At 36.1% G+C, this 27,970-nt stretch overlaps 3 protein-coding genes across 4 annotated transcripts; 2 read left to right on the top strand and 1 right to left on the bottom strand.

The window, feature by feature from the left end:
• The first annotated feature begins 11 nt into the window (after positions 1–11).
• On the top strand, positions 12–13,125 carry LOC113735243 (protein GET4). Its single transcript, XM_027262260.2, has 12 exons — positions 12–286; positions 692–771; positions 881–959; positions 1,305–1,386; positions 2,534–2,690; positions 5,798–5,888; positions 6,547–6,630; positions 7,031–7,077; positions 9,092–9,220; positions 12,113–12,197; positions 12,350–12,430; positions 12,839–13,125. The coding sequence occupies exons 1-12, from the start codon at positions 239–241 to the stop codon at positions 12,854–12,856; spliced, it is 981 nt and encodes a 326-aa protein (XP_027118061.1). The 5' UTR covers positions 12–238; the 3' UTR covers positions 12,857–13,125.
• Positions 13,126–14,014: 889 nt separating this feature from the next.
• Positions 14,015–23,104, bottom strand: LOC113735240 (methionine aminopeptidase 2B-like). Of its 2 annotated transcripts, XM_072083660.1 has the most exons (12): positions 22,643–23,104; positions 21,459–21,495; positions 21,260–21,367; positions 19,382–19,442; positions 17,529–17,628; positions 17,230–17,375; positions 16,876–16,967; positions 16,650–16,744; positions 16,362–16,458; positions 15,178–15,321; positions 14,868–15,085; positions 14,015–14,419 (listed from the first exon to the last, which is right to left on the bottom strand). In XM_072083660.1, exons 1-12 carry the CDS (start codon positions 22,652–22,654, stop codon positions 14,309–14,311), a joined length of 1,221 nt encoding a protein of 406 aa, XP_071939761.1. In that variant the 5' UTR covers positions 22,655–23,104; the 3' UTR covers positions 14,015–14,308. The 2 variants fall into 2 exon arrangements, with proteins under 2 accessions (XP_071939761.1, XP_027118058.1); XM_027262257.2 differs by lacking the exon at positions 19,382–19,442.
• Positions 23,105–23,120: 16 nt separating this feature from the next.
• On the top strand, positions 23,121–27,632 carry LOC113735239 (uncharacterized). Its single transcript, XM_027262256.2, has 7 exons — positions 23,121–23,207; positions 23,753–23,906; positions 24,211–25,687; positions 25,779–26,732; positions 26,809–26,880; positions 26,965–27,093; positions 27,187–27,632. Exons 3-7 carry the CDS (start codon positions 24,212–24,214, stop codon positions 27,388–27,390), a joined length of 2,835 nt encoding a protein of 944 aa, XP_027118057.2. The 5' UTR covers positions 23,121–23,207; positions 23,753–23,906; position 24,211; the 3' UTR covers positions 27,391–27,632.
• Positions 27,633–27,970: the final 338 nt, after the last annotated feature.

Here is a 27,970-nt window from a genome sequence, read left to right as displayed (position 1 = left end):
ATGTCAACTACGAGCCCAAATTCATGTTAGGGGACGTAAGTGCTATTTTAGAAATCTCAGGGGAGGTGAGTGCAACTGGTAGAAACCTTTATCGCTTTTTTTTTTTTTTTTTTTTGCAGATTTTCTGCTGGGATTTCCTTTCATTTTCGGCGGTTCCGAACGAGGAGACGCATCGAAGAAGAGGGATCTTCTCTTCTCATCTGTGCTTTTGCAGCCAAGCCGGTGGGGATAAAAAATCATGTCGCGGGAGAGAGCTAAGCGATTGACCCTACCTCCTGCTAAAGAGGTAATACGAATACTAGCTAGCGTACAGTAATTCTGATGATTGATTTTCCTTTCTTCAACTTTCAAGTGTAATCGCTTTATTTTGTTTTACCACTCGCACATCTGGATGTTTGAATGCTTAGTTAATCGCCTGCCCCTTTTCTTCTTTTGTACATTATACTAGTTACCATTCTTTTTTCTGGCCATTGAATTATATAGATGAACAACCTAAACATCTAATTTTATGTATTTCGAACCTGCATATGTATCTATTGTTGTGAAACTGAAAGCTGGCCTTTAGCCTTGGCTACTTTTTGCTGACAATAATTTGCTTATCAAGTCAAGCAAACTCCAAATTATTTAAGTCTAGTCTCAGTTCAACTCACTTATGAGATTGGTTCTCATCTCACGCGTCCCCTCGCTGCAGAATATTGCCAAGCTTGAGAAAGTAGTAAAAGAAGGCAATTACTATGGAGCGCAACAGATGTACAAGTCATTTAGTGCTAGGTATTGCAACTCTCTTTGTAGCCAACAGTTCTTATGAAGGTTGTTCACCTTTTAGTTCAGTTGCTCTGTTCAATGGCCTGTTTGATTCAGTTGCTCGGGTTTGTTGCAGGTATGTGACCGCTGAAAGATATTCCGAAGCTCTAGATGTTCTTGATTCTGGTGCTGGTCTACAATTGGAAAAGGGACAGGTCATACTCTATGCTTCTTTTGACTGCCCCCCGCCCCCCTTTTCTCTCCTCTTAAACTGGGAACAACTTGGTACATACCATGTTCAGTCAAATTTATATCAGCTTTGGTTGGGGCAGTCTAGTTTCTTCATCTACTGGATTGCTGAAATATTACCTTTTCCAAACCCCCTCCTTTTTTTGCATTCTGGACGGCGGCAAACACAAGTACGTGGATGTCATAGGATTTTCCATGGTTTTTTTAGCAGAAGGTTGAACCCTGCGACAATTTCTTGACAAAAAGTATATCACGGTATCATCTCAAAGCTTCCTCTTCTTTAAGTGCATTGATGTTTTTCTCATATTTAGGTTACTTGCGGGGCTGAGCTTGCCATGCTATTCGTGGACACACTTGTCAAAGGAAAATATGCTTATGATGACGATACTCTCGGTTAGTTCTTTTCTATATGATATGCATTATAGTTCTTCCTTGGGGCTGGTTGCGGGGAAGGTTGGAAGGTAAGCTGGTTGTGCCATTTATGAACTTCCCAAACCCAACTTAGCCAGTAACCACTTTTGGTCTCACTGCTGTTTAAATGCTGTTATGCTTCATTTCCTGTGATTGGCGTTTTTTGGTGGTGCCAAAGAACAAAGATGCTATGTGGGTTCTGATTTTTCTGTTAATCTAAAATTTTCTGGCAAAATTGACTATTAGACCAGTATTTGGAATAGGAGGTATTTGTATTTTAGAAACTCCTGGAAAAGGTTATTTTGGAAAAGTGTCTGTTAAGATTGCTTGTCAGAAAGGTTCTTCCCAGCTTTTATTGAGCTAGAGGAAGTGGAAAAAGGAATTCATATTTGCGTTTGCTAGTTATAGATTCATTTGCAAGTTGAAGCCAAACCCTTAAAACTAGTATTTGATTTGATTTGGGAATTCTAGGATATGGAACTGAGTTAGCCATGTAATATCGGGGTTTCTGAGGGAACGCATGCTTTTGCTTGAAAGTAGTCTTGCATGTTCTCAAATGTTCAGTGCTCCAGAAATCATTGTCAAATCATTCATGTCCTTCTGTGCAAGGAATGGCTTCGAACAATATGGTGTACTTGAGGATTGTATCTGAAATTTCTAAAGTTGGCTTTGCTTGGAGGATAACTGCACTAGGAATCTTCTCATTTGGAACCTTTAGGATTTTCTAGAGCACAAACAAAAGATTGCCATTAGGAAATTTCCTTTTAGGATTTAATACTTTTTCAGGGTTTTACCTGCAAGAAGTTCTCGTTAAAAAACCTATGATTTCAGAATTATGCGCCCTGGCTTTTCAAACCCTGGAGGATATGAATGTTTAATGATACAACACAAACTATATTTGATTCTATTTTGGTATGCCTTGTTGGTTTGCTGTTTATCTGTTATTTTTTCCTCTCTTAACTTCCTCTGCAACTCTGTCTAAGAATTCACAGATAAATTGGATTTCTGGCCGAAAGTTGAAAGTCTAATATTCTGGTCATGTTTGGATTTTTTGTTATAGAGTTTCTGATTTGGTAGATATAATGTTTTGGTCCTTTTGTTTAATGGTCTTGACAAGCTTTAATCTTAGATCGTGTCAGGAAAATCTACAAGAAGTTCCCTCGGATATCTGTGCCACAACATCTTGACCTGACAGATGATGATGACATGCAGCAACTCTCTGAAGCCTTTGCTGCTGCAAAAGTTAGAGTCGAGGGCTGCTCATCATTTTTAAGAGCTGCTATTAAGTGAGCTTTTATGCTGTCTCTATGAGATAATACTATATGGTCAGATAGTGCACTTGCATATTCAGCAAATTGTGCTTTGGGGTCATTAATTCTGCATAATTGTTTTGATGTGTTATCATGTCTCGACATCCTTTTTATTTTTGTTGTTACAGTTTTTCCAATGTACAAGTGTGTGGTTGTGGTAAGAACCCTATCTTATAGCACTGATTAGAGAATTGGATGTGAGATGTAATTGAATTTTATGGGAGACGAGCAGTTGTGTTATTGAATTTGAGGTGATTTTTCCCTTGAAATCTCCATGCCTGATATCTATCAAGGAAAAAAATTTTTAAAAAAAAAGATTGCAACCTTGACTTCCAGTTGTAGCTTGCAATTGTGTTTGTGTAGAAAATTTTCTTTTCTACATAGTATAACTGGTCTATTGGCAGAAATGGTTATTTTTGCAAATGGCCCTAAGTGAACTACTAATCCCTTTGAAACTTAGTCAATACAGATTCAAGAACTCCCTGCTTCCCTTCCCTTATATTAGCAGAATATAGAGCTGGAGCCCCCTTTTTGGGGAGGTTATTGATTCGCTCCTGTGTATTTAGAAATTATAGACTTCGGGCATATGGTTGTCTTTGTAAAAGTGTATGTTATGATCTCAAAATTATAAGCATATTGATCATTTGAGCAGTTCCCTCCTCTGGCAGGAAAAATTGCTGTTGACAAACCATTTTAAGGCCATTGTTTAAGTAGTGACTAGAGCCACTTTTCTATACAGTGCTAGCACACTTCATCCTTTTTTGATGTTTCAAACTTTAACAGAATCCTTCCTCTTCTTCTTCTTTCTTCCTTATTCTCTATCTTCAATAGAATCCACAGAATAGACCTGTTCAGTGTTGTTTGTTGCCTGTCAATGTCCAATCCCAGATTGTTTTTCATCTTTCTTTTCAGAATCCCAGTTTTTTGATAATTGGCCCTAAATAAGAGACAGAACTCCTTGTTTATTTTTTATTGTTCTTCTATTACATTGATATTTCACAATCATAAGCTTTTAAAAGGAAATGATAGACTATAAATATTAGAATAGTTTTTACATGAAAGTAGAATATAGAAATGGGACAGACCAAATTAGTGACTTTCTACATGATATTACGTAGCATTGGATGTGGTCTCCACAAGATACAACTTTGATGAGAGAGCAAGTGAATAAAAAAAAAACTCTCTTTTGTTGATGTTTGAGAAGAAAAAAGGAGGGAAAAAAAAGAGGAGCCGGAGTGCCGGGTCGAAGACTGTGTGGCTGTTTAAATAACTTAAAGTTAGCCAAACCTATGATATTGGGGAGGTGAATAAGGAACAACAATATGCTTAGGATTTTAATTTAGATGTCATCATATTGGTGGTGAAGAATCATGATATCTGTTTGGTAAACTTGGTAAGTGTTTTTTGTCCAAGTTTTTCCAAATGAGATAAGGGAAGCCTTTCAAGATTAGCAAAATTGTGCAGGTACGATTCTTGTAGTGAATGAGCCTTTATGTGTCGTCGAGCCTGTATGGAAAGTGTGTTTCACTCTACCATCATCTTGGTTGCTAGGTTGCATGCCGTATTTCCAGGGAGACTTGCTAAACCTTGCACTCCCAGTGGCCCTGATCCTTCCAAGTCCTGTTTGGATGTTAAAAGTTTTATTTTCTGGTTAATTTTTTGGGCTAAGCAAGAAAGCATTCACTTACCACAACACTAAATTATCGATCTTGTACTCCGTCTACCTAATATTCTCAAAATTTGTTGTAGTAATGGACTTGAATTTTTGTAAGTTGGATTTTCTTCTCTTTTGTTCATCAAATATGGCATTTCTTCCCTTTAAAAGATAAAGGCAGAATTCTGAGAAAACTTAGTTGAATTTTTAAGCCTGTGAAGTTTGTATGTACCATTTTCTACTTTACCTGGGCTTATAAATTGTATAAAACAAAAAAATACTAATTGATGTTTGAAATCACAAAAGTACAGTTAGTTTCGAGTATCTCGGAGGGTTTGTAAACTTAAATTGGCTATTCTTAAGGTTTGGAAAGGCTGTATGTTCTAAATTAGGAAAATTTGTCATCAAGTTTCCATTAGGTTGGTGCGCATTGGTGTATGGAATTCAATAATTTGGTCATTTACTTTCTATGGAATTTAATAATTTGGTTATTTACTTTCCATTTATACCATTTCTAAAGCATTTTATTTTCAGGGAAGGCCTCAAAGTCTACTATAACTAGTTTTAGTTTATGTGCCTAGTCTGTCTTTCTGAGTTTTACTACCTTATGCAGAGTCCTGATGGGCTATTACTGTGTACAGATTTTAACCAAGAACCAAGTGAGTGGAATTATTTTGCGTTTTTATACTTCAGGAAAATGGTTTTGTTTTGTGGCCATTGTTCTCTTTGGTTCGTAAGAATTAAGGCTTTGCATAAATAGAGGAAAGCTGTTCAGATAAGTGTTTCTCAAGAAAGTTAGGTAAACACAGGTTTTGGGTGGGGGCAAAGGCTCTTTCATGTACTGTGTAAACTAGAAGAACTGGAAAGAAAGTAGGTAGTTATTGGACAGTTCTTTGAATTATTTCAGAAATTAAAATTTACTGTGAAGTCCTCAAAAAATTGTCATGACATTAAATACGGGAAGAACTTTCCTGCTGGGAAGTCTTCCTATTAGCTGACTGACATCTGAAAATTCATTAAGGTTTCTGATCAATGTCGTGTCAGTAAAATTCACATATGTCATTTGAGATTGATGTTACTGAGTGATCCTATGGAGTTCCTTAAAGAGTTTAAGTACAAAAAGATTTGCAGTATTTCATTCTTGGGTCCAACTCCTAGGGTTTAATGTGTGCTCAATTTTTCTCGTTTAACTGTTCACAAAAAAAGATGACTGATATTATCTTGACAAAAGATTATATGGTCTAAACCTTGTATTGTGACAAGTTTCTTCTATTTGTTTACAAATTTGTTCCTTAAGTTATGTGTAAGCAGCTGCTTGTATTCGTCCTCCCCCAATTTGTTTTTGTATTTGGGTGTCTAGGACTGAACTGGACCATACGCAAGTTCATGATTTTATAGTTGATCTGTAACACTGATACTTTCTTGCTAGGTGGTCTGTGGAATTTGGAGCATGTAGGAATGGATCCCCAGAAATTCACGATATGCTAGCTGAATATATATATTCTGAATCTCCTGAGGTGGTATGTCTCCTGATTCTTGCTGTTTTGCTCTTTCAATGAGGATATGCTGTTTTGCTGGTATGTCTCACGATAAGTTTTGGAGCATGGTCAAGTTGGTTATTCATGAGTGATGCAACTTTGTCAGTCTGATGGTCTGTGTCAGTAAGTTATTTTGTGGGTTTTCTATGAAAACTTTGTCAGAGTGTTGCTTAGCAATGTTTGAACTGGTTTTGTCATTCAATAGATTAGAGATTATTTTGCTACTATGGTGGGTTATCCCTTCATGCTTATTCTTACCATTTTAGAGTATGATTATTCTGGTTGTAGACTTCTTGTAAGCGGTGAGATGCTCGTGAAAACCAATTTAAGAACCCAAACATGCATCTGACACTGATTTTCCTTGCATTCTTGACTTTGTTATTCCTGATTTTCTTTGTGGAAGAATATGTTAAGCTTAAATAATTTGCCTAGTTCTAGCGGTAGATAGTGTAATGTTTTTCTTTACTTAGTCTTCCAACTTGGGGAGTTCCAAAACTTAGATGAGTCTATTGCAACTTTGTTATGTAGTTTGGTGTATCAAACAGACACATTTACATGGCAGTACTTCCAAAATCAAGAGTTTCAGAAAAATTAGTTGTGCTTGTCTCATCATCGCATTCATAACATTGTTTCTTTGCAGGACATGACCAAAGTGTCTTTTCATTTTGTTCGAGGGAAGAACCCTAAAAAGTTTGCTTCAACACTGGTGAATTTCATGGGCAAGGTTGGCCATCACGCTTTTTACACAAATTGTTGATGGGATCTTAAATGTACTATAATACCAAAACTCGTTCACGTCATGGTAGAATACATAAGGTCTTTTTGGAAGTTAAAATAAATTGTGTTTTTCTGATATGTTATCTTTGTTAGAGGAGGCCCAAATGATATTTGTACTATTGTATTATGCAATAACCATCTGAATCATTATTTGCTCTTGGAAAATAATGCATTTTCCTTGTTGGTCAACGATGGCTTGATGCTTAGATTTATTTCTTCTCATTTCATGCATCATGACTGCCATAGGTGTCTCTTTGTTTCTGCCTTACCTGCAAATGTTTTTGAGTCATACTAGCATCCTTTTGATGGATTTGGATTGCATATAATTAATAGTAGTATTCATGCAGTGTTACCCAGGTGAAGATGATTTGGCCATTGCAAGGGCAATTTTGATGTAAGTGCAGTTCTTGTTTGATGTATTGTAAAAAGCTTGCTTGGTATTTGATTGGATGCCTTTATCTTTTTTCCTTGTTTCTTTTCCCATTCTCGTGCATGGAATTGTCTGCCTCTTCATAACCACTACATCTCTGTAGGATTCTTTGCACAAAACTCAGATTTTGCCAAAATCGACATGTTAAAAATCAGCATTTCATTTCTTCTGTTGCTTAACTTTATTAGCACTTATTTCCCTATACGTGATTTTTTTGGTGCCGTTGCTGTTATATGTTTTTGTTTCTTACATCTCTGCATTTCTGCGTCCAAAATTGTACCCTAGCTTTCTCTACTGTTATTGATTTCATCTAATATTTCCTCAACCATTGCATCCTTGTAGAATTCCTCTTTGGCTAATACTATCACCTCAGTTCCATTCCAATGGTCATAGGCCCTGCGGCAGCTAGACCTAAAGGTTCACTTTAAAGGCAGTCGTGAAGTGAATGCTTTACTTTCATAGGAAAAAAGAGTGAACATTGCCACATCGCCTTTATCTTGAATTGCATCTGATTATCTCTAGCTATCAATGGTATTCACTGAATGGTTCACAAATAAGGTTCAGATTCATATGGACTACTTTGTGGAATTAACTGACCACTCCACCTACCTTATCCCTCTATAGATGAGTGCATGACTTTGTGTCTAGCTCAGTATAGGCTGACATATGCAAATGTTGAGATATGTGACTTAAATTCAAATGTGTGTAATCAAGCAAATTTCTTGCTTCCAGACAGACGTAGACACAAAAAACTAAATGTGTAGAAATTTTCTTGGAAGCAGAATTTCTAGATTTTCTAATAGCATTTAGTCCACATCTGAGTATTGAACCTCAAACAATTTAACTTCTTGACTGTAGAGTAGAAGCAATAAATACACATGGTTGGAATGTACTGAGATTCATGCATGTATAAGGCAAGGATACACTCAGCTTAAACCACCTAGTTGGATATACAGCATGTGGCTTTTAATTTTTTTGCTTTTGTTTTCTTTTAACATAAATTGCTGCTAGGGTGGGTTTGGTTCAACATCAAATTGTTTCTACTGTATAGGTTTTTGGTTTCTAACACATTTTTATCTCTTCATCTTTTGTAGATACCATCTATAGATAATGGTATCAAATTAAACTATAAGATCCAATAGTAAAATATAGTTCAATACTTCTCTTAACATACGCATGCATGCATGCATGTATATATGTTGTGGGAGATGGCAGGCATGGAGAAGTTGAGTAAACTATGATTTGTTAAAAAGTCATATATGAAAGTGGAAGAAAGTACCTACGGTTCGCCGTTCCTTTTTTTTTTTTTTGGGGAAGGTGGGGGTTGTGTGAGTTTCATGGGTTCTGATAGTTATCAGTTGATCATGTAGGGTAAAATTGAGGATGCAACTAGTGACAAACTTTTTTTTTTAAAAAAATATAGCTTGTGCTTTATATATAGATATATTGCAAATTGCCTGCCTTATGAAGCAAGTCTTTAGGTTTATAGGTTGTTAATCAGGCAGAATTAATTTTGCCTTCACAGTAAAGATGTCAGAGTGATGGTTATCCATTTTTGTGTCATCACATGGCCATGTTAAGTCAAATTTACATCTATCTTAGATTAAAAGGACTGAAATGTTATGACCTTTGTAAAAACTGAAATATTAAGTAGCATTTATATCATATCACCATTTTAGCATCTACTCAGGCAATCTACTACTTCTGCTTAAGTAAATGCTACATGATTAAGAGATTCTGAAAAGCCTCACAACCATTTTGGAAGTTCCATATTTTAGAAGAGATGAAAATGGGCTAGTTCCAATTTTATGTTGGGAATGTATGTTATTTAAAGTTTCTGTCGATTCAGTGTTCATCTTGATTGTGTAATAGTTAAACTACTTGTCAATGACCACTGCAGATCCTCATCTGGATCTTGACCATATTATTGAGATATTGCTTGCCATTAAGTTTCTGATGGGCCCGCACTTTTGTTTAGGTACTTATCTCTAGGTAACCTGAGAGATGCTAATGGTCTCATGGATGAGGTGAAGAAGCAAATGCAGTCTAAGGAGCTTGACTTTCCACAATCAGAACTAATCCAGTTTATCAATTATCTTCTGTTGACGTATGTCTTTTCAACTATGCTTTTCATATTTCTGTAATGTCTGTGATGCTTTTAACTGTTTGGCTGAAAAGTTAACTTGGGAGGCACAATTGTCAGCTAGAAAATTCTCCCCACCCTGCCGCAAAATTGGGGAAAAATTAGAAAGAAGTCTGGGATATGGAACATTATAGAGTTTGATGATGCTGAGTCTTAAATTGGGAAAAAAGAAGTCTGGGATATGGAACATTATAGAGTTCGATGATGCTGAGTCTTAAATAGCATTAAGAAATATGATGTCCTTAGTTTTGTGCTTTTTTTTCATCACCTTCAATGTTATTCTTTGATTTTTTGTTTAATTTTATTTCCCACTCCTTCACATTTACAACTTAAATCCATGACTTCCAAAATGTGTACAGAGAAAAAGTTAAAGATCATAATACATTAAGTTTGTTTGTTGTTGCATGGTTAACTATCTGCTTAACTAATATTCTCATCTTTGGGAGAGTGAATGCTCATCTTCAATGCTTTTAAGTCTTGAATTTTACACAAATAGTGTGGCAATTCTTTTAACATGGGGAAACAAGTTGGGGGAAGGGGTAGTAATTGTAATTAAGAAGATATTACATCTGGAACTCAGCATAGCCAAATTCAAGTTTGGTGCAAAATGAAGAGTATTTACTATCACCTAAAAAAAGAATAAGGTGTGAAGGTTAATCATCACGTTCTTGGTTCCCCACTTTTTCCTGCCCAGTGGCTGCAGTTATTTTGTAAGTAAATTACATACGTAGACCATTTTTTGTCCCCACTACGGGGTGTGGGTGGGGATGGCTGACTGGGCAGACTTGTACATGCTGGTTGCTAGGCTTGTGACAATTTGTGGTGATTGATGTTCTGAATTTCAAGCTGAACGTTTGTGTTCATGCTTCTACCCTGTCCTGTAACCAAAAACAAGAAAGAAACAAGATGTTCTTCTTCACTTCTGTTTCCTAGTTTTTTCCCCCTCTAAAAAGAATGTTATGTCCTTTTCTATTGCTTTTGTTGCTTCTTAAACTTATTCTCAACATGGAACTCCAACTCATGGCTCACATTTTGTCTGATCATAGTATGTTGACCAATGGAAGAACTCAATTTCCTTCTTGTTTATACAAAGCTATCTTGCTTCTTCAACTTCATTTGGACAAATTCCTTTTATCATGAGTTTATATTTGGTGGTGTCTTTTTGATTATTTTGTAAAAAAGGAACTTTTTGCAATGGGAGGGGGTACATAGATGAGTTCTAAAGCTTCTAGGTTGGAGTCCACCAAAGAGTGGACCTTCTACATGTGGTCTAGAAGAACGCTAGTTGATCATCCACATGAAATTCCATTCTTATTAGGCGAATAAGGGTATTTTACCCAATCACTAAATTTGTAACCCAAGTACCTATGAGTTTCATCCTTTTTTTTTTGTATTATATTTTTTAATTTTATTTGATTTATATTGCTTTATAATGATATTAAGTGTCGATTTTGTAGCCTACTACAACTTCATAATGAGGATATACAGCTTGAACTGTAGTCTTCAATGGACTTGTATATATATATATATATATTTGTGTATGTATATTATATTCTATGTATTATATGTATACACCAAAGAGTGGACCTTCTGCATGTATCTAGAAGAACGCTAGTTGATCATCCACATGAAATTCCATTCTTATTGGGCAAACAAGGGTATTTTACTCAATCACTAATTTTGTAACCCAAGTTCCTATGAGTTTCATCCTTTTTTTTTTTTGTATTATATTTTTGAATTTTATTTGATTTATATTGCTTTATAATGATATTGAGCGTCGATTTGTAGCCTACTACAACTTTATAATGAGGATATACAGCTTGAACTGTAGTCTTCAGGACACATAACCCTCCTATGGATTCAAAACCTATACACTAGCCTCCATTTTTGGACTTAAAGTGGAAAGGTAATTTTTTGCTGCTACAATTAACTACAAAAGGGTAGATTTGGTATTTGATTAATTTTATTGGTAGAATTTGTGTTGTGTGTCTCCTCCTAGGTCAAACTGTCAGTTTACTTGAATATAGTGGTCAAAGTGAGAATTCTAAAAACTTCTCTTTCCACACAATGAGCACCTCCTCCACCATCCCACCACCGCCATTGCCTTCTCCTGCAAGCACCTTAGCTCCCAAATCCAGTGGCGGAGCCAAGACCCTAGGGTGAGGGGGGTCAATCTCTGATGACACATGAAATGAAAAAATAGTATGTTTATAACCAATGGACATATATGTGAAACACAACTTCTCTGTTCTAAGTTTAATACGCTTTGAAGTTTATATTGTACTATCTTTCTAAGTTTAGTACGTTTTGAAGTTATATTGTGGTTAAATATAGAATTGGAAATCATTTTTTCTATTTACATTTACAAACTTTGAAAGAATTTATTCTTGAAATAACCTCTACAATTAACTTTTAAGTAGATCTAAATATCTAGTGACTGGTAACAATTATGAATTTGTTAAATTTTAGTGGGGACAAATAAGAAGCTAACTTTAAATTTTTCTAAGTTTTCCTAACCTTAATAACTCATTTTCTCACAATTAAGTGGGACAATTGCCCCCACTTAGTTACATGTGGCTCTACCAGTGCCCAAATTGGCAATCTGAGCTTTTGAAACCATACGAGGGCTGCTAATGTAGAGCTTTGAAACTACAGGGGGGTTGCTAATGTATAACTGTTAAACCAAATGCGGGTTAGGTGTCATGAGGATAAACCACGGGCTTAACTGCAATTTAAGCAATTGCTTATGAAGTCTTGAGGACAATCACCTCTCTAGCTGAAGAATCAATAGGTGTAACTTTCCAGCTCTTCTTTTTGACCAAATCTATTCTATTTTGTTTGTGTCGGAATGTGCAGGTTGCAGAGAGACGCTTTGCCTTTATTTAACATGTTAAGACAGAATTACAAGTCTAGCATAGAAAGGGAACCTGTATTCCATGAGGTATGAAGCTTTCTTTCACACTTTGTAGCAAAAGTTATCAGACTATTTTTGCTAGTGCACATGACCTCTAATTTTTGCTTGCTAATTTTCAAGCAATTCAGCATGTTGGTGTCTATTTCTTACCAGAACTTATTTGATACTTCTATTGCTAGTTGCTAGATGAAATAGCTGAGAAGTTCTATGGAGTACGACGTAGGAATCCCTTGCAAGGGATGTTTGGAGATATTTTTAAGGTAATTGTTTTCTATGCATCTCTTAATAACTTTAAGATGAGCCTTGATTTGCCATAACTTATGCTTGCTTCATTATCATGCGGATGTTGTTAGTTTGAAACATGTCCATACATGGTGACACCTCCTGCGATGGTGCCAGTCTAGTGTCCCTTTTGTTGTTTTGAGAATCTGAGTGAGGGTTTTTCATTTTCAAGGTATAGATACTGCTTCCAATATGAAGTCAGTGACAAGCAACATCTGTATATTGTTTGTATCTTCTCTTCGTATTCTGGTGTGATGATCAATTTGTTTTTCTGTTTTTGCTTTTTGAGAAATGAGGTTGTTAGCTAGGAAAGATACCTGATAGTTGAATTTCTATCTTTGCCTTTAAATTCTTGTTTTGAAATTTTAGCATACCTTACTCTACAGATGATGGGAGGTGAATAGAACCTTATCAGCCGTTGAAGCGACTCTAAAGCCAAAGAGACTGTACATGGCGCTACCCCTAAGTGTCTGCTATCTGCGAAAATGATTGATGTTGGATTATATTGTTAGGCCGATTGTTGTAATATAGTACCTTTTTTCTTTTGCTATATGAATTGCATTTTGTTCATTCTGGAGGCAGTCAATTGGAGGTTGTTGTCACCTTCCCTGTCCAAATGGTTTAATTGAATGCTAAGCTGAATTTTTCAATCGAGGATTACTCATTTCACTTACTTCAGTGATTAATCTGGGGAATACACTGCATGGCACCTTTCGCACTTCATTTTTCTCAATTCTTCTAAGATGATAATGCGCATTATTTTGACATTCAGTCAAGTGACTTTTATGTGATTTTGCATTTCGATCATCTGTGGTTTTTGGCACACTTTTATGTGGGGGGTTCCTTTTGTGTGTGTGCGTGCATAATTTTAAGGTATTTTTTGCTGTTTTAGAGGAGAGTCTAGGGTTACTGAAAACATGCCAAAATCTTGGAGATAATCAGTCTACATAGAAGCATGTTATGAAGAGAATAGATGCAAAAATAGAAGCAAGAGCTGACAGCGCAAAAGCCAATGTGGCAACAGTTGGTGTAAAGCGAAGCAAAAACTATCCCATGTTATAAAGTGAATAAATGCAACCAATCTTAAGGGTTAATCACATTTAATCGCATTAAAGTATATTTCGTTTCTCACTTTACTCGTAACTTTTTTTTTGTCTCATTTTATCTCCCATTGAACAAAATCAACTCTAATCTTAATGGTGCCATTTAAGTCACAACGCTCCTAAATTTTTACAGCCAGCAGAACCTGATAAAAAACAATCCGAAGGTCAAGTAAAACATAACTATTGACTTCAAATCCTCAATACTTCTAGTAATACCCTAGCTAGTCACAAGTAAAATGCATTCTAGAACTGCCAAAACATTTATTGAGCGAGTCTACTAGCTGCTCATCTTTTAACATATAATCTGCAGATGTAGTGAGAATCTATCTTAATGTGCTTTGTCTGTGTATAAAGTCCACCAAATGTGATTTCTTCCAACTTATGTTGTTCTCCATGTGGCAAACGACCTAGTAATAATAGTGACCACACACACTCCATCAAACCAAAAATTTAGACCAGTTCTATCTCAAGAAAATGCACCTTTCATAATAAGCTTTACATTCTGTCTCTCACCAACAGATAATCAATCAGTTACACAAGTTTTCCTAACAAGAACCATTCTCCAAACAAAACAGTGAGAAAGGAAAAAGGTAGCCTGTAGCTGTTAGTCGAATAAGGAGACTTAAAGATACAACAAATAGGGACTAGCCTCTGCACAGCGCCCGGCAGGTATTTTTGTGCAGGCAGAACGTAAACCCTAATTAATGATTAAGCTCAGATCACCACACACTTTGTCGTGCCAAGACCTGGCCATTAATAGTCATTGCCTCTTGATACCACCTCTTTGCAAGTAGGACGGAGTAATATGGTATGTTCAAACTGAGATACATAGCTGCCTTTGATGTCACATACAGGAGGGCAAGGCTGAAAAGCATACAACAAGCTTCTGTTAATATATATAGCTAGAATCTAAAATCAAGAGAAGAGAGAAATTTATCAAACCGAGTTCTATACCCTATTATGAACTTAGCTAGTTCACAAGTAATTCCCAGTATTCCATTCTATGACATTAGGTAATATTTCTGCTTTCTTCCATTTCGGCCGACACATATCTTCAGATCTTTCTAGATTTTTATATTTTGCATCTTCCAGTCATCTTAACATAGCAAGATATAGGAAGATCCTCTCACCATTTGGACATGATGTATAATGGCAGCTATCTAAACACCCCAGAAGGCCTCGCATCCACAAAATCACATGCTCCCCCCACATCTTAAAATCTTTCTTCTATTAATGTCAAAATTGAAACCTCAATTTCATCACCATTTCTTCAAGGTTCAATACCTCACTGACAATAAATTACGTGAAATACCTGAACAATTCCAGAATCACATAGATTCTTTAGTGCCATCAAATATTTTGTCTCCCCAAGGCGATCTAAATAACGTCTACAGAAAGCCAAAGTAGAGAAGTTCTTATTAATTGTTGCCAGAAGCTGTTTTGCTCTCGGTAATCGCAATGGTATATGGCCAACATCAAAATTCTTCATGTAATGGCTGCACTCTAGATCTTCTCTGACATACCCCTTTCCTGTACAAAACAAATGACAGGAAAATGAATCCGCATATAGATTCAAGTTCCATCAAGCACGGTACCCAGCCAAAAAATGTAGAAACCATCACCTGTTGATCCAAAGGTCTCAATTGCATAAAACTCGCCCTCTTCCATTTTTGTTTGTTCTCCTCCTTTCACAATTGGAACAGATTTTCCAGCATGGATTTGATAACTTCCAATACCGTGCCCATTCAAATTTCGGATACTCTTAACTGACAGAGAGCAAACCCAAAAACATTAAATATCATTCATTACATGAAATTTTATCATAAGATGACTACAGACTATAAGTACATGACTTTTTCTTCCTGTCATTTTCCTGTTATGATTCTATATCCAGAAACTTATACAAAAATGAAAGAACAACCAAAATTTTTTTTTTTCTTTCATGGTGGTTGTGGCACAACACAAAGTACAGCTTAAGAACAGAATCCAGCAACCAGTCATGACTTGAAACTCAAAAATCATAATGCTTTTTGACTAGTTATGAAAATCCATGTTTCCGTGAATTTTAACTTTGCAATCTTCCCTGAGATAGAGATAAAGAAAATTATCTTTCACTGTTTGTATACAGTGCTCTAAACCAAAGGAATCCCTGAAATCTGCTCAAATCAAGAAAGGACACAAGATAATACATATTAGCCTCATGTTTAGGTTAAACGCTGAGGATGACCAGAAGACAAAATATAGTGCAAGCAATAATATTCAATCTAAGCCTGTAAAGCCATAAAATAACATTAAATCAAGCCCAGTTTTATTGGCCAGATTTCTTTTTGGACTCTGCCAAAATTTGGCCGCCCCTATCAGTACTCAAAAGCCATTTACTGCAATAATTTTTCTCATCCCCCAAAAATTTACCCTTCTTGAAAATCCTTTACCAAAAGGCCTTTCTATTACCAATGCGTTCAATGAAGCATGTAATTTTGGAGTGTTTTCCCAATTGTCATTGATTGTACAACAAATGCACTCATCTTAAACAACGTTCAGCCAATCAAAAGGTGACTTAGAGAGTGAAAGGAAAGATATTAGGCAATGTTTCTATACCAAAAGTACAATCCCAACAAGTAAAATCATATGGTTCTCGGTGTAATAATTATTAAGATTGTAAAACATTTAAAGAAGAATTGGACTCCAATTACTAAAAGTATTGCCAAAAAAATAAAAAAAGGTTTCACATTATCAGCCAATATTCTAACCTCAAAGCATCTGACTGATGTAAAGTAAAAGCTACATTCATTTCAGTTTCAATTACCTTGGTATACTTTGCCGTTAATTTCAACCTCATATGATTCCATGACCTCTTGGATTGCAGCACCAACATCACAAAGGCGGACATCAATTCCAGCTTCCTGAAAATGAAACAAAGTATAAAATACTGTGAAGATATGAGTTGGTTTTAACAGAATGCATTGTGAAAATCATTTGTTATATAACTTGGACGACAAGTTTACATCTCATTAAATTTTACTTATTAACCAGCAGGTTTCAAATTTTCACTTTAATGAACTTAATTCCAGTTATCCAACACAAATACACCCACCTTGATTCCCGTATTTGTGGCTTCACGTGAGGCTTCAAGGAGAGGGTCGAACATAGGATTAAATGCCACAGTAAATGCAGAGTCTACTATATGTCCTGCAAGTACAAACATGCCAGAATTAAACACCTACAGTGGAATGATGCTAAGCAAACAAAAACAAGTAAAACCAATGAGGCAGTACGAAGCATGCCCACAGACCACCAGACGTAAGATTTGAAAATAGTACCATCAATATGAGTTCCAAAATCCAGTTTCATGACATCATCATACTGAAGCACAGTTTTATCTCCAGAATTTGGGGTCCAGTGGGCTGCAACCCTGTAAGAAGAAACAGGTTAGAAGCAGAAAGAACTTAACCAGAGAGGAAAAAGAACTCAGTTTGAAAAAGAGAAAAGAAAGAAAGAAATGAATTAGCTGACTAGAAGCTGTAAAAGTAAACACACTAAAACTGACATGGTGAATGTTTATAAAGTGTTTTCAGTTTCTTAACACAGTAAAAAACTGACATAGTGAATGTTTATAAAGTGTTTTCAATTTCTTAAGTTACATAATATTGCACGAACAACACATTCATACTCACCAATTTAATGAGCATCCTGTGGGAAATGCAATGCCAGCTTGGAGACCATTCTCTGATATCAATTTACGTACAGTATTCTCCAAGGTCTCACACAGATCAATCATTAACATTCCAGGCTTCAAAATCTGCCTGATATATCTCCGAACCTGAACAAGGTTACAAGGTTGCCATAATGGAAGAAAAGAGCCAGCCATTTTTCTCAGCAACTAAATAGGGAAATATTCATTTCTTCAGGTTGCTCTCATATGCGAACAGACATGTCCAAGCACACAGATAAATATCAAAGTTTTAGTACCTACCTGACGATGAACTTCTGCTGCCTGGCGAACGGAATTGTAGATTGGTTTTTCCAGGCGCTCCAACTCCCTCTTTTCCTCGGAAGTTGTCCTCCACAAGTTACTGAATTGAATCATCAACAACAGAAATTTATTTTAAGAAATCTCCATGATATTAAATTAAAAAAAAAAAGAGCCCAATAATAAGAGAAAAAGGGATTGCATACTGAAACCAGTTGAATTTAAACCATTCGAGACAGAAAGGAATAAGATCCGGTGCATTTGAAAACGAATGACAGCTACTTTCCTCTAATTGAGAATATAAAAGTGCACTAGTGTTGTCTAATTGTAATTTGCATGCCAGCTAACTAATTGCAATCATGCACCTATTCCAAAACCATGCTTTAAACTGTAACAGATAAACCACGCGTTTTGATCCAAATCAGTCGGCACTTGTAAAAATAAAACTACTTCATGCAAGAGATGCAAATCGTTCATTCACCGGGTTTCAAAAACAGCTAGCCATCCTCATTTTGATCCTTCAGACATATCAAAAGAACAGATATTCCTCCTCTTTTGATGCTAAGAAACACAAGGTTTAAAAGAAAATAGCCCCACCCATAAAACAGAAAGCAAAGACTACATCATTTTCATAACAGAAAACAAGTTCTTGGAGCTATTCATATACATACTGGCATCATCCCCTTTGAAACAGATGTCCAGCCTCTTTGCTTATTGACAGAAAAAAGAGTTACCAATATATCAAGTCCAATAAAAAGAATCCCTAGATTGGATTGGGAACATGCAAAAATTGACTTTAGCCACATCACAACGATTAGTACAAAGTACAAAGCACACTACAATAACAAGTGGCAGAAATATCTCTCTCATATAAGGAAGGTTAATTAGTGGTCCAATAATAGGGCCCACAAATTGCCGTGGGCTCTGTCACTGCTCTAAACCTCCAGTCCACAAGATGCCAAATCCCATGGCATTAAATTCCTCATGGAAGGCTCATGTATAAACATGTACTTCCCTAGACAGAAGAGAAGGCAAAAATGTATGAGATGTTAAAATGGAAGCTCGAAATGGAAAAGTGCCTATCCCATCAAGTTGCCAGGGATGGTTTTGGGTAATCACCAACCATAAGCATATGCAATCTCATAATTTGGTTGGCTACGCTAAATATTGTTTGACATGCTGACATGTTAGATTAAAAATGTCGAATGTTGTAACATGTAGATATGTAACAGAGATGAACTTTCTATAGTACTCATTTAAGATATTCCCACAAATTTATACAGTTAAAATACATCAAAATCCAATTCAATTTACAAATTTATGGCGAGTAGATGGCGCTCCATTCTTTCTTATCATGGTTTCAAAGCAAGACTGATATTAAAACACATCTTTTGAATATTACTCAATTTTCTCAATCCATCAGAAGGTATGGAGAAGATTACAGACAGAATATATATCTTTCCATTGTGGTAAACAGAGCTACCCAACCTACTACAGTGACCAATTATACACAGGATTTTGATGCCTGATGGTTTTCCCTGTTAGGGTTACTATTTTTTATTAAATACACACTTTATCATTTCTATGTTATTAGTGCATTTCCTTACAGGAATGGATTCTATTCTTGGATGACATCTCTTCAGGTCCATGTTCATTACTTTTTTAACTTTCTTATTTGTGGGGTATCTTACTAACACTTGAATGATACATGAAACATTCTAGAGGATTGTTATTGAATTCTTAAATGATGCAAGAGAACTTCCATGGTAGGCTTAAGTAACAGTTTTATCATTATATATCAAAGCACTTATTCAGGATGCGTTTATTAGGTTTGATTTGACTAAAAGAGCATATACCTGTGCTCGAATGCTATCCCCAAATCAAATTGTACACACAAATATGTAGATCCTGAATGGACTGAAAACAGATTATATATGCAATAAATTAGGTAAAAGAAAGTGCAATCAATTTTTGTATGCATGTTTGCCAATGATAAAATATGTGAGAGAAAATAGCACAGTCTGAAAAAAAAGAAGGCAGCAACTTTTTGTAACTCTCCTGCGACCTGAATTACGCATGTTAAGGAAAACGTAACTAACTTTACAATCAAACACTATCTCAGGTGCATCAACAGCATCTCCAGGAGAAGGCATATACAGTCAAGACACATGTAAGATGTCCAATAAGAAAACACTGGCGAAAAATCATCACAATAAAAGGGCAAAGATACCAAGAAACATCTACAAACCCAAGAGTGTCCTATTAGATTCACCTATCCCTGCCCACTTTTTAAAAATAAAAATAAATAAAAAAAGGTACCCCTGAAAGGAAAAATAATCCAGCATTACTTCAGCTTAATTAAAGAAGCTTAGATCTCCTAATTTTCAGATACATATAAATTCTTAAGTGTCAAGATATCCCACTTCTTTTCGTTGCTCTTAGAAAGAGCACTGGGATGCTAAAATCTTCCAAGCAGAAAAATGCTTAGGGCATCAGGCAGAATAAGCCAATGAAAATATAGTAACTCATCAACACATTGCAGCCACGAGCAAGCACGCATCTTCCCCCAGCACCCCACTGAAGAAAATTATTTAAATTACAAAAAGATAAGCCCAGAGACTAATAAAACTCAGGATTAAGGGTCCGTTTGATAAATCTAAAGTCTGAAATCTGAATTCTGAAAATTAAGTGCTGAATGTATTAAGTTGCTGAATTGTTCAAGTTATATTTGTTTGATAACTAACTGGATTATGATACTCAATTGAAATATCGCACAATTATGGGTTTGTTTGGATTGGGCTTTATTTCCCCAATTTTTTTTGCTTACATCATCATTACAATTTCCAATACACCTTTTTACCTTTTCAATTACCTTTTTATCTCACATACATCACATCACAAAAAGTGCTACAGTAAAAATATCTCTAATAATTGTATTTCTATTTTTTTTTATTTAAACCTATATTTGTGCATTTGGAGAAAAAGAAAAATGCGCATGTGTGTGAGAGAGAAAATAATGAAATAATTTAGAAGTGGTATTTAAGTGTGTATATTTGTTGTAAGAGTGTGTGTGCGCGTGCATCTGTGTCTTTGTATATGTCCAGCATAAAGAAAACAAACGTGCACTATGTGCAAGAACACTATGAGATTGTGTCATGTGCGTGAGAGGCATAGTATGTGTGGTCAATTCAGAGGAGTCAGTCAAAATTTTTTTCACTTAAAATTTTGTACACAAATTATGCAGTGCTTAATACATTAAGTAGTAAGGAATTTCTATTATCAAACATGCTAAATTCAAAAAATTCTGAATAAATTAATTATCAGCATTAAGTAGAGTTATCAAACAGGCCCTAAAAGTGGATTTACTATTCGAGCTTTCTCCTCAGACAATCATAGCTCACATAGTTTCGCCAACACATCCTAATAAAAAGCTTTCCAATCTGCACACTGCAGCAACTTTGTAGTAAAGAATTAGTATATCCATGCACATTCACTCTTACAGGAACTTTCCCTTGTATGGAAATTAAATGCTGTCAGAAGCATTTATCAATTAAAAGAGACAATCCTTTTGCTCTCCATCTCACTACTATGAACTTTTAAATACAACCAATAATCAAATGCAGAAAATATCCTGACCCTTTCCATTGCGAATTTTTCAGACAATCTGTTCTGATTGCAATAATGCTTAATATAGGTCATCAAAGACAATAAAGCATACAGTAATGGGTACATACTCGTCTTTGTACTGTTGAACTTCACCCTCTGGAAATTCCCCAGAAGGGAAGAGTTCAATAACTGGGATGGATGGAGGATCTGTTTGCACCCGCATTTCTTTTTTCTTCCTGAAAATGCAAAACATGAAAAAGGAGAAATGAAAACCTAAATCCTTCCATAAGGAGAAAAAAAGACAATGAAAGGAGAGAAAGTGCTCACTTGCTTTTACTTTTTTTCTTCTTCTTTTTAGCAGCTTCTGTGAATTTCAAAAGGCCCAAGTGTAAGAGCAAATACTACTATTAAATTATTTATCAAAAAGAATGAATCAGTAATTATATATCACTTTGCTATGCAAATTTCAAAAAAAGTATCAAATGTCAATTAAGTCCAGATTTTTTTATAGATTGGTTACTGGATTAACTGAAACATATCTTTTGAGGGGGAATGGATGCTAATGCTTAATCAGCTGCCTGAAAACTTAATTCATATTTCAGCATGTGTTGAGAGAGTGAACAAATATACAAATACGATGCTACAACTAAAATGACGTTTGAGGAGAGCTAGACCTGAATGGGCGAACATAAATATCCATATTATCTAAACTCTTTTCCAAGAAACAGAGAATTTGTAAGCTGAATGAATAAGTTTGTGCATGACCAACCTCTCTTCATATGCATTCGCAAATAATCTAAATCGATGTTCAACGAGCTATAATAAGCAAACAAGAAACTCAGCTGCTCAGGAGTAAAGAAAATGAATCTATTAACAGGCCGGAAAGGACAGCTTATCATGGGAATGAAACACAATCGTGAGCAATAAAAAGGAGAATATAGCAGAACAGGTAGAAATCATTTGGTATATCTGATAATCATCAACAGCACTGGAATAGACCAAAGCTAGATACCAAGCTGAAAATGGGAAAATAAACCAGTCTATTCCCTTAAAAAAACAAACTGGATAGGACTTCTTTTCAGGTGTTCACTGGACTTGTGATTTTGACTTATTAGACCGCAAAAGGTTTGACTGTAAGAAGCTACCCTAACAAGTACTGAATAAAAAAAAAAAAAATTTTGCTTAATAAATTCTTTTTACCTTAATGAAGAACAACTACTGTTTCACAAATCATATCTTTCAAGCAACTGAACAAACCTTAGAACCAAAAAGATGAACAAGGGAATCCCACGATTATACATGAAGCAACAAGTCGTTCTCTGATTAACAGATGCAATTTAATTAGAGAACAAAGTTCAGAAAGTTTTTTCTACTAATTGCGCACACATTAGTAATCTATTACAATCAGAATATCTAAAGATCGATTAACGAGAGTCATGGCACCAAATTAAAAGGGATTATTGGAAATGTAAAATAACTACGATTAACCCAAGCAGCGATGCAATAAAAACCTTGTGGGCCATCTAAAGTGAGCTCATCAACTTTCTCCTCAGTTTCATCTGCTGCTGCAGTTTCGGATGGCCCCTCTTCTTCTGGGACGGCTCCAGCCCCCAATTCGTCGTCTTTTGCCATTTTCACTAGGACTGCTGCAACTGCACCAAAGCGGGTGGCTGCACCAATTCTCTTGACCAAAAACGATGGAAAATTGGAGAAACCCCAAATTTCTCCGCGGACTCCTATCAAAATTAGTCTTTATTAACTTTGTAGTATTGTACCATAAAGAACTTATATATAGAGTGGGAATGGGTCGTGAAGTTTGTTGTTGGTGTTTCGTCCTTCTTCATACTTGTTGGTCCTGGATTCCTTGTACCGGTTTTGTTCCCTTCTATTTCCCAAACCACCTGAAACCGTGTGCCAGAAACCGTGTGCCAGAAACCGTGTGCTTTTATCTCTCTCTTTTCCCTCGGTCTCTTCTGGTTCTCTTTTCATTTCTTCCTCTTTTTCGTCATTCTCTTCTCTCCTTTTCTTTTCCTTTGCCATCTTCCTCTTTCTTCCTCAGTCAGCAAGACTAATATGGTAATCTTTTTTTCTCCGCAGATTTGCATTGAAATTTTTTTTTTCATGTTTTTACACTTCTAGAAGACCTCTGTTTTCCATTGTACTCTCCATCAGATTCATCTCCTGTTTCCCATTCACAAGTTTCTGACTGTTATTCAAACTTTCTTATATATTTTGTTCCGTTTTATTGTTATTGAATATTTCTCTCTTATTTTTTAGGGATAATTTCAGAAACCTCCCCTGAGGTTTCTGACAGTCTCAAGGACCTCCCCTGAAGTTTCGAAAATCCCTTATACCTCCCCTGTCAGATTGTTGGGTCCCAAAATGACTTGAAAAACGTTGAATTGACACAAATATCCCTGCTGTTGAAGTAATATATTCTGATAATAACATGAATTAATTAGTGAAATGAGTAATAGAAAGGATTAAGTAACTTAACTGGAATTTGATAATAAAATGAATTGCTAATTTGGGCTAAGAGAAAAGGCGCCAAAAATGGGCGCCCATTTGGTTGTTGATGTGACAATGGTAGCTGACTGAACGTTAATTTTGATGAGGAATAGACCTTCTTGAGCCATACTGATCATGAGAAGAGCATTTGAGAGCTCCAGGAGAAACGGGAGAATTCTTGAAGAAATTGAGTTCTGGAAATTGAGCTGAAGTATTGCTGCAAAGGGTGAACTGTTGGTGTTCTGAGAGCATCTGAAGCAAAGCAAGGTTAGATACTACGTAGCTTATGGCTGATGAAGGTTACTGACCATGTGGAAACTGAGCATGTCTTCTTATTTTCCTACATTAGCTCTGCGTTTCTGCTTTTGTTATTAATATGATCACCTGACAATGTTTTCATTATTTCTGGTTATAATAGTTATAAACTAGAATGTGTATTCATGCATATGTGATGGTGCTGTTTATATGAATCATACAAAGTGGTTTGCATGAGGTCTAGGGAGTTACTCTGTCATAGTATTATATGTTTGTATACATTGAAGTTCATAAATAGTGATATCTGATGTTGTAGGATGGTGACTGGTGATGTGTATGACATTGTACTCCATTGTGGAGGGACAAAAGTTCGAATTTCCAATATAAATCCTGAAAAATACTCTTTCTTTAATCTGCTGAATGATGTTGCCGAGAAGGCATTAGATGAACTGCCTGGAAATATTAATCTTCTTGTACATATGAGATGTGCAATACCTGGAACAGAAGCTTACATTGATGTGAATGATGATGAAGCTGTCCATGATATGTTCAGTGTGTATGAAGGTCAACCAGTCATAAATATAGAGGTGTTCAACATGGATATTATCCCAGCTGAACAACCTGTCATGTTGTTGAGAAAGATTGATGGTGAGAGTGAGCACATAGAAATTCAGAACAAACACTCTGCCTTGGCTGCTGATGAGCAGAATGTTCATGTTATTGACTCCCAGGATGAGGGGTATAGGGGTGAATCGAGCTCTGATGATTCATGGAAGCAAGGATTTGATGATGACAATGAAGATGATATAGGTGATGAGCTAATGGTTCTGTCTGAGAATTCTAGCAGTGATGAAAGTTTTCAAAACTTGGATGATAATGAAACTGGTGATCTAATTGTACCAGATTCTGAATCTGAGCAAGAAATGGACCCTTTAAAAGAAGTGCTAAGAAACAAGATGTGGACTTACAATCCAAGAGAGGACATAGAATTCAAGAAGGGACAGCTATTCACTAATGTTGATGCCTTTAGAGCAGCACTGAAGGATTATGTGATCCAAAAAGGATTTCCCATCAAAAGGCTGAAGAATGAGAAAACCAGGTGTACTGCAATCTGTGATAGTGCTGGATGTACATGGAGGATTCATGCGTCCCCTATAGCTGATTCAGTAACATTTATGATTAAGACATACACACCTGAACACACATGTGTGATGGATAATAAAAATCGTGAGGCCACCTCTGACTGGATGGCCAAAAAACTGATAGCTGTGATGAGAACCTATCCTAACTTGTCAAGAAAGGGCATTGAAGCTGAGATGCTAAAATATGGTGTGCATCCTAGTAAACAGCAAGTGTATAGAGCCAAACAAAAGGCAAGAGAAGAGATTGAAGGCACACATTCAGAATCATATAGTAAACTGCCCAAATATGCTGTGCTTCTTAGGCAACATAATCCTGGTAGTGTTTGTAAGATTCATTATGACAGACCAAATCTACTAGTTGAACCAAGGTTCCTCAGACTTTTTATTAGCTTTAAAAGTCAGAAAGATGGATTTTTAGGTGGTTGTAGATCCTTTGTCGGATTTGATGGATGTCATTTGAAAGGTAGTTTTGGTGGAGTATTGCTGGCTGCTGTTGCATTGGATGGTAATAACAGCATATTTCCCATTGGTTTTGCTATTGTTGAGGTAGAAAACAAAGAGACTTGGAGCTGGTTCTTTCATTTCTTTGAAGAATTTTTTGGACCATTCGATAACAACTGTCCCTTAACTGTCATGAGTGACAGACAAAAGGTATTACTAAATACTTTACTTTGCCAAATTTGGACAACCTGCTGTGTAGATATGGTAAAAAAGGCTGACTGATTTTTTGCTTTTGATGTAGGGGTTGAACATTGCATATGAACAGCAGCTGCCATCTGCAATTGGAAGATACTGTTGCAGACATATTTGCATGAACTTCAAGTCTCAATTCCCTGGAGTGTTACTGAGTACCTTCTTTTGGCAAGCTGCTAAGAGTTATGATGCAGTTGGATTTACACAAGCAATGCAGAGAATCAAGGACATGAATATAGAAGCATGGAGGTACTTATCCAAGATTCCAGTTTCTGCTTGGGCTAGACATGCTTTCTCAACAAATTTGAAATGTGACCATGTCACAAACAATTTCACGGAATCCTTCAATGCTTGGATTGGAGACTTAAGGTGCCAACCAATACTGACACTTGTTGAAGGACTGAGGAAAAAATTTATGAAGAAATTACACAAAAGGTACCAGAAGGCTTGCACATGGACGTCTGCTATCCCAAAAAACATCATAGAAAAGCTCAAGGAAATTGCAATACATTCTAGGAGATGTTCATTGCAGATGGCCAGTGAGGATTCGTTTGAAGTTACTGATGGTGACAGAACATTTATAGTGAGTTTGAACCAGAAGACATGTGACTGTGGAGCTTTCCAATTGTCTGGACTCCCATGCAAGCATGCTGCACTTGGAATTGTATACAAAAGACAGAAGTTGGAGACATACTGTGATCCTTGCTTCTCAACAGAAATGTATCTCAAGACATATAGTGGCATGATACATCCAATTCCTCACGAGAAGAGATGGCCTCCATTAATTGATGTCACACCAAAAACTGTCCTTCCACCACCATTGAGAAGAGCTCCAGGTCGTCCAAGAGTTAATAGAAGGAGAGGGCCTGATGAGCCAAGCCAATCTCAAGCAAAAAGGTCAACCACTATGAGATGTGGCAACTGCAAAGCTACTGGACATAATACTAGAACATGTCAAAGAGCACCTGTGAGACAAAGGAGTACAAGCACCAGCACAAACAAGGTTCAGTCTAGTGGTTTAATTGAGAGACTTGAAATTGCTAAGCGAGCTTGTAATTTGTTATTAATTTTCATGTCAGGGGACTCAATTTGCTAGAGGAAAGCCAGGAAGGGGAATTGCAAATACAGGGCTTGCAGGATCTGTTCTATGGGTTACAATTCTTTTAGATTCAGAAACAGACTTTTCTTATGTTGCTGTTGTCTGATGAGCTAATGCTTGCCATTGATTTGTGCAGGATCATGCTGATGGCAATGTGCCTATTGTAGTTTCTAGTCAAGGCAATAACCGAAGTCCATCAACTCAATTACCATTAATGAATGCTGACTTGAATCTGCAAACAGCAACCAATGCTACTAAGAGAAAGGTATTTGTTCCTTAATCCTTTTTCAGAGATAGCTGCACTTTTAATGCTTATTTACATGCCTGTATATTAATCATGCTTCATCTGCAATTTCAGAGAGGCCGACCTTCCAACAAATCTGCTCCATCTGTTGTATATAACCCCAAAAGGAAAACTTCAACAGCAGCACCTCAACCATTTGCAGGAATGCATACTGCTGCACTACATCCCAGTGGAAGTGCCCAAGTACAAACTGATGTCAACATCAATGCTTCAGTTTCTCATGATTCTCATAATGTCAGTAGCAGCTTCACCTTTTAGTAGAATCTATTAAGAGTCTTTTGTTATTTGGATATCAGAGGACATGAATATCTGATCATTACTGATGAATATCAGGATCTTTTAGATGTCTTGGTTATCTAATTTTGGTATCTGAACATTAGTTATCTGATGTTTTGGACGAATTTATCTTTTTGTATTAACCTGGATGCATAAGTGGAAAGATTTGGCTGTTGTACACTCAAAATGCTTCTCAACAGAAGACTGAAGTTCCATTTGCACTATTACTTGTACACTGTGTTTTTGTAAAATCTGTCATGTGGTATTCAATAAGCAAAACTGGAAGCACATGATAATGAATCTGGTTCTTTACTATTATGAATCAATACTCATCTTTATTATTTTATTTTATTTTAATTTCGGCATTCAATGGGTTTAAATTTATTTTATCCGATAAATAAATTTCTATTTAAGGCACTTTGGGTATTCTGTGAGTATAATGGACGAAAGGCATAAAGAGCTGGTCTTTTATTCAACAACGGATTTATTTTTATTTTATCCGATAAATAAATTTCTATTTAAGGGACCTTGGGTACTATGTTGTTGTAATGGAGAAAAGCCA

The sequence above is a fragment of the Coffea arabica genome, chromosome 3e, assembly GCF_036785885.1.
Source record: "Coffea arabica cultivar ET-39 chromosome 3e, Coffea Arabica ET-39 HiFi, whole genome shotgun sequence".
In the NCBI taxonomy this organism is placed as follows: Eukaryota; Viridiplantae; Streptophyta; class Magnoliopsida; order Gentianales; family Rubiaceae; genus Coffea; species Coffea arabica.
The sequence above is the reverse complement of the archived record's forward strand: the minus strand, read 5'-3'. Positions and strand labels throughout refer to the sequence as shown.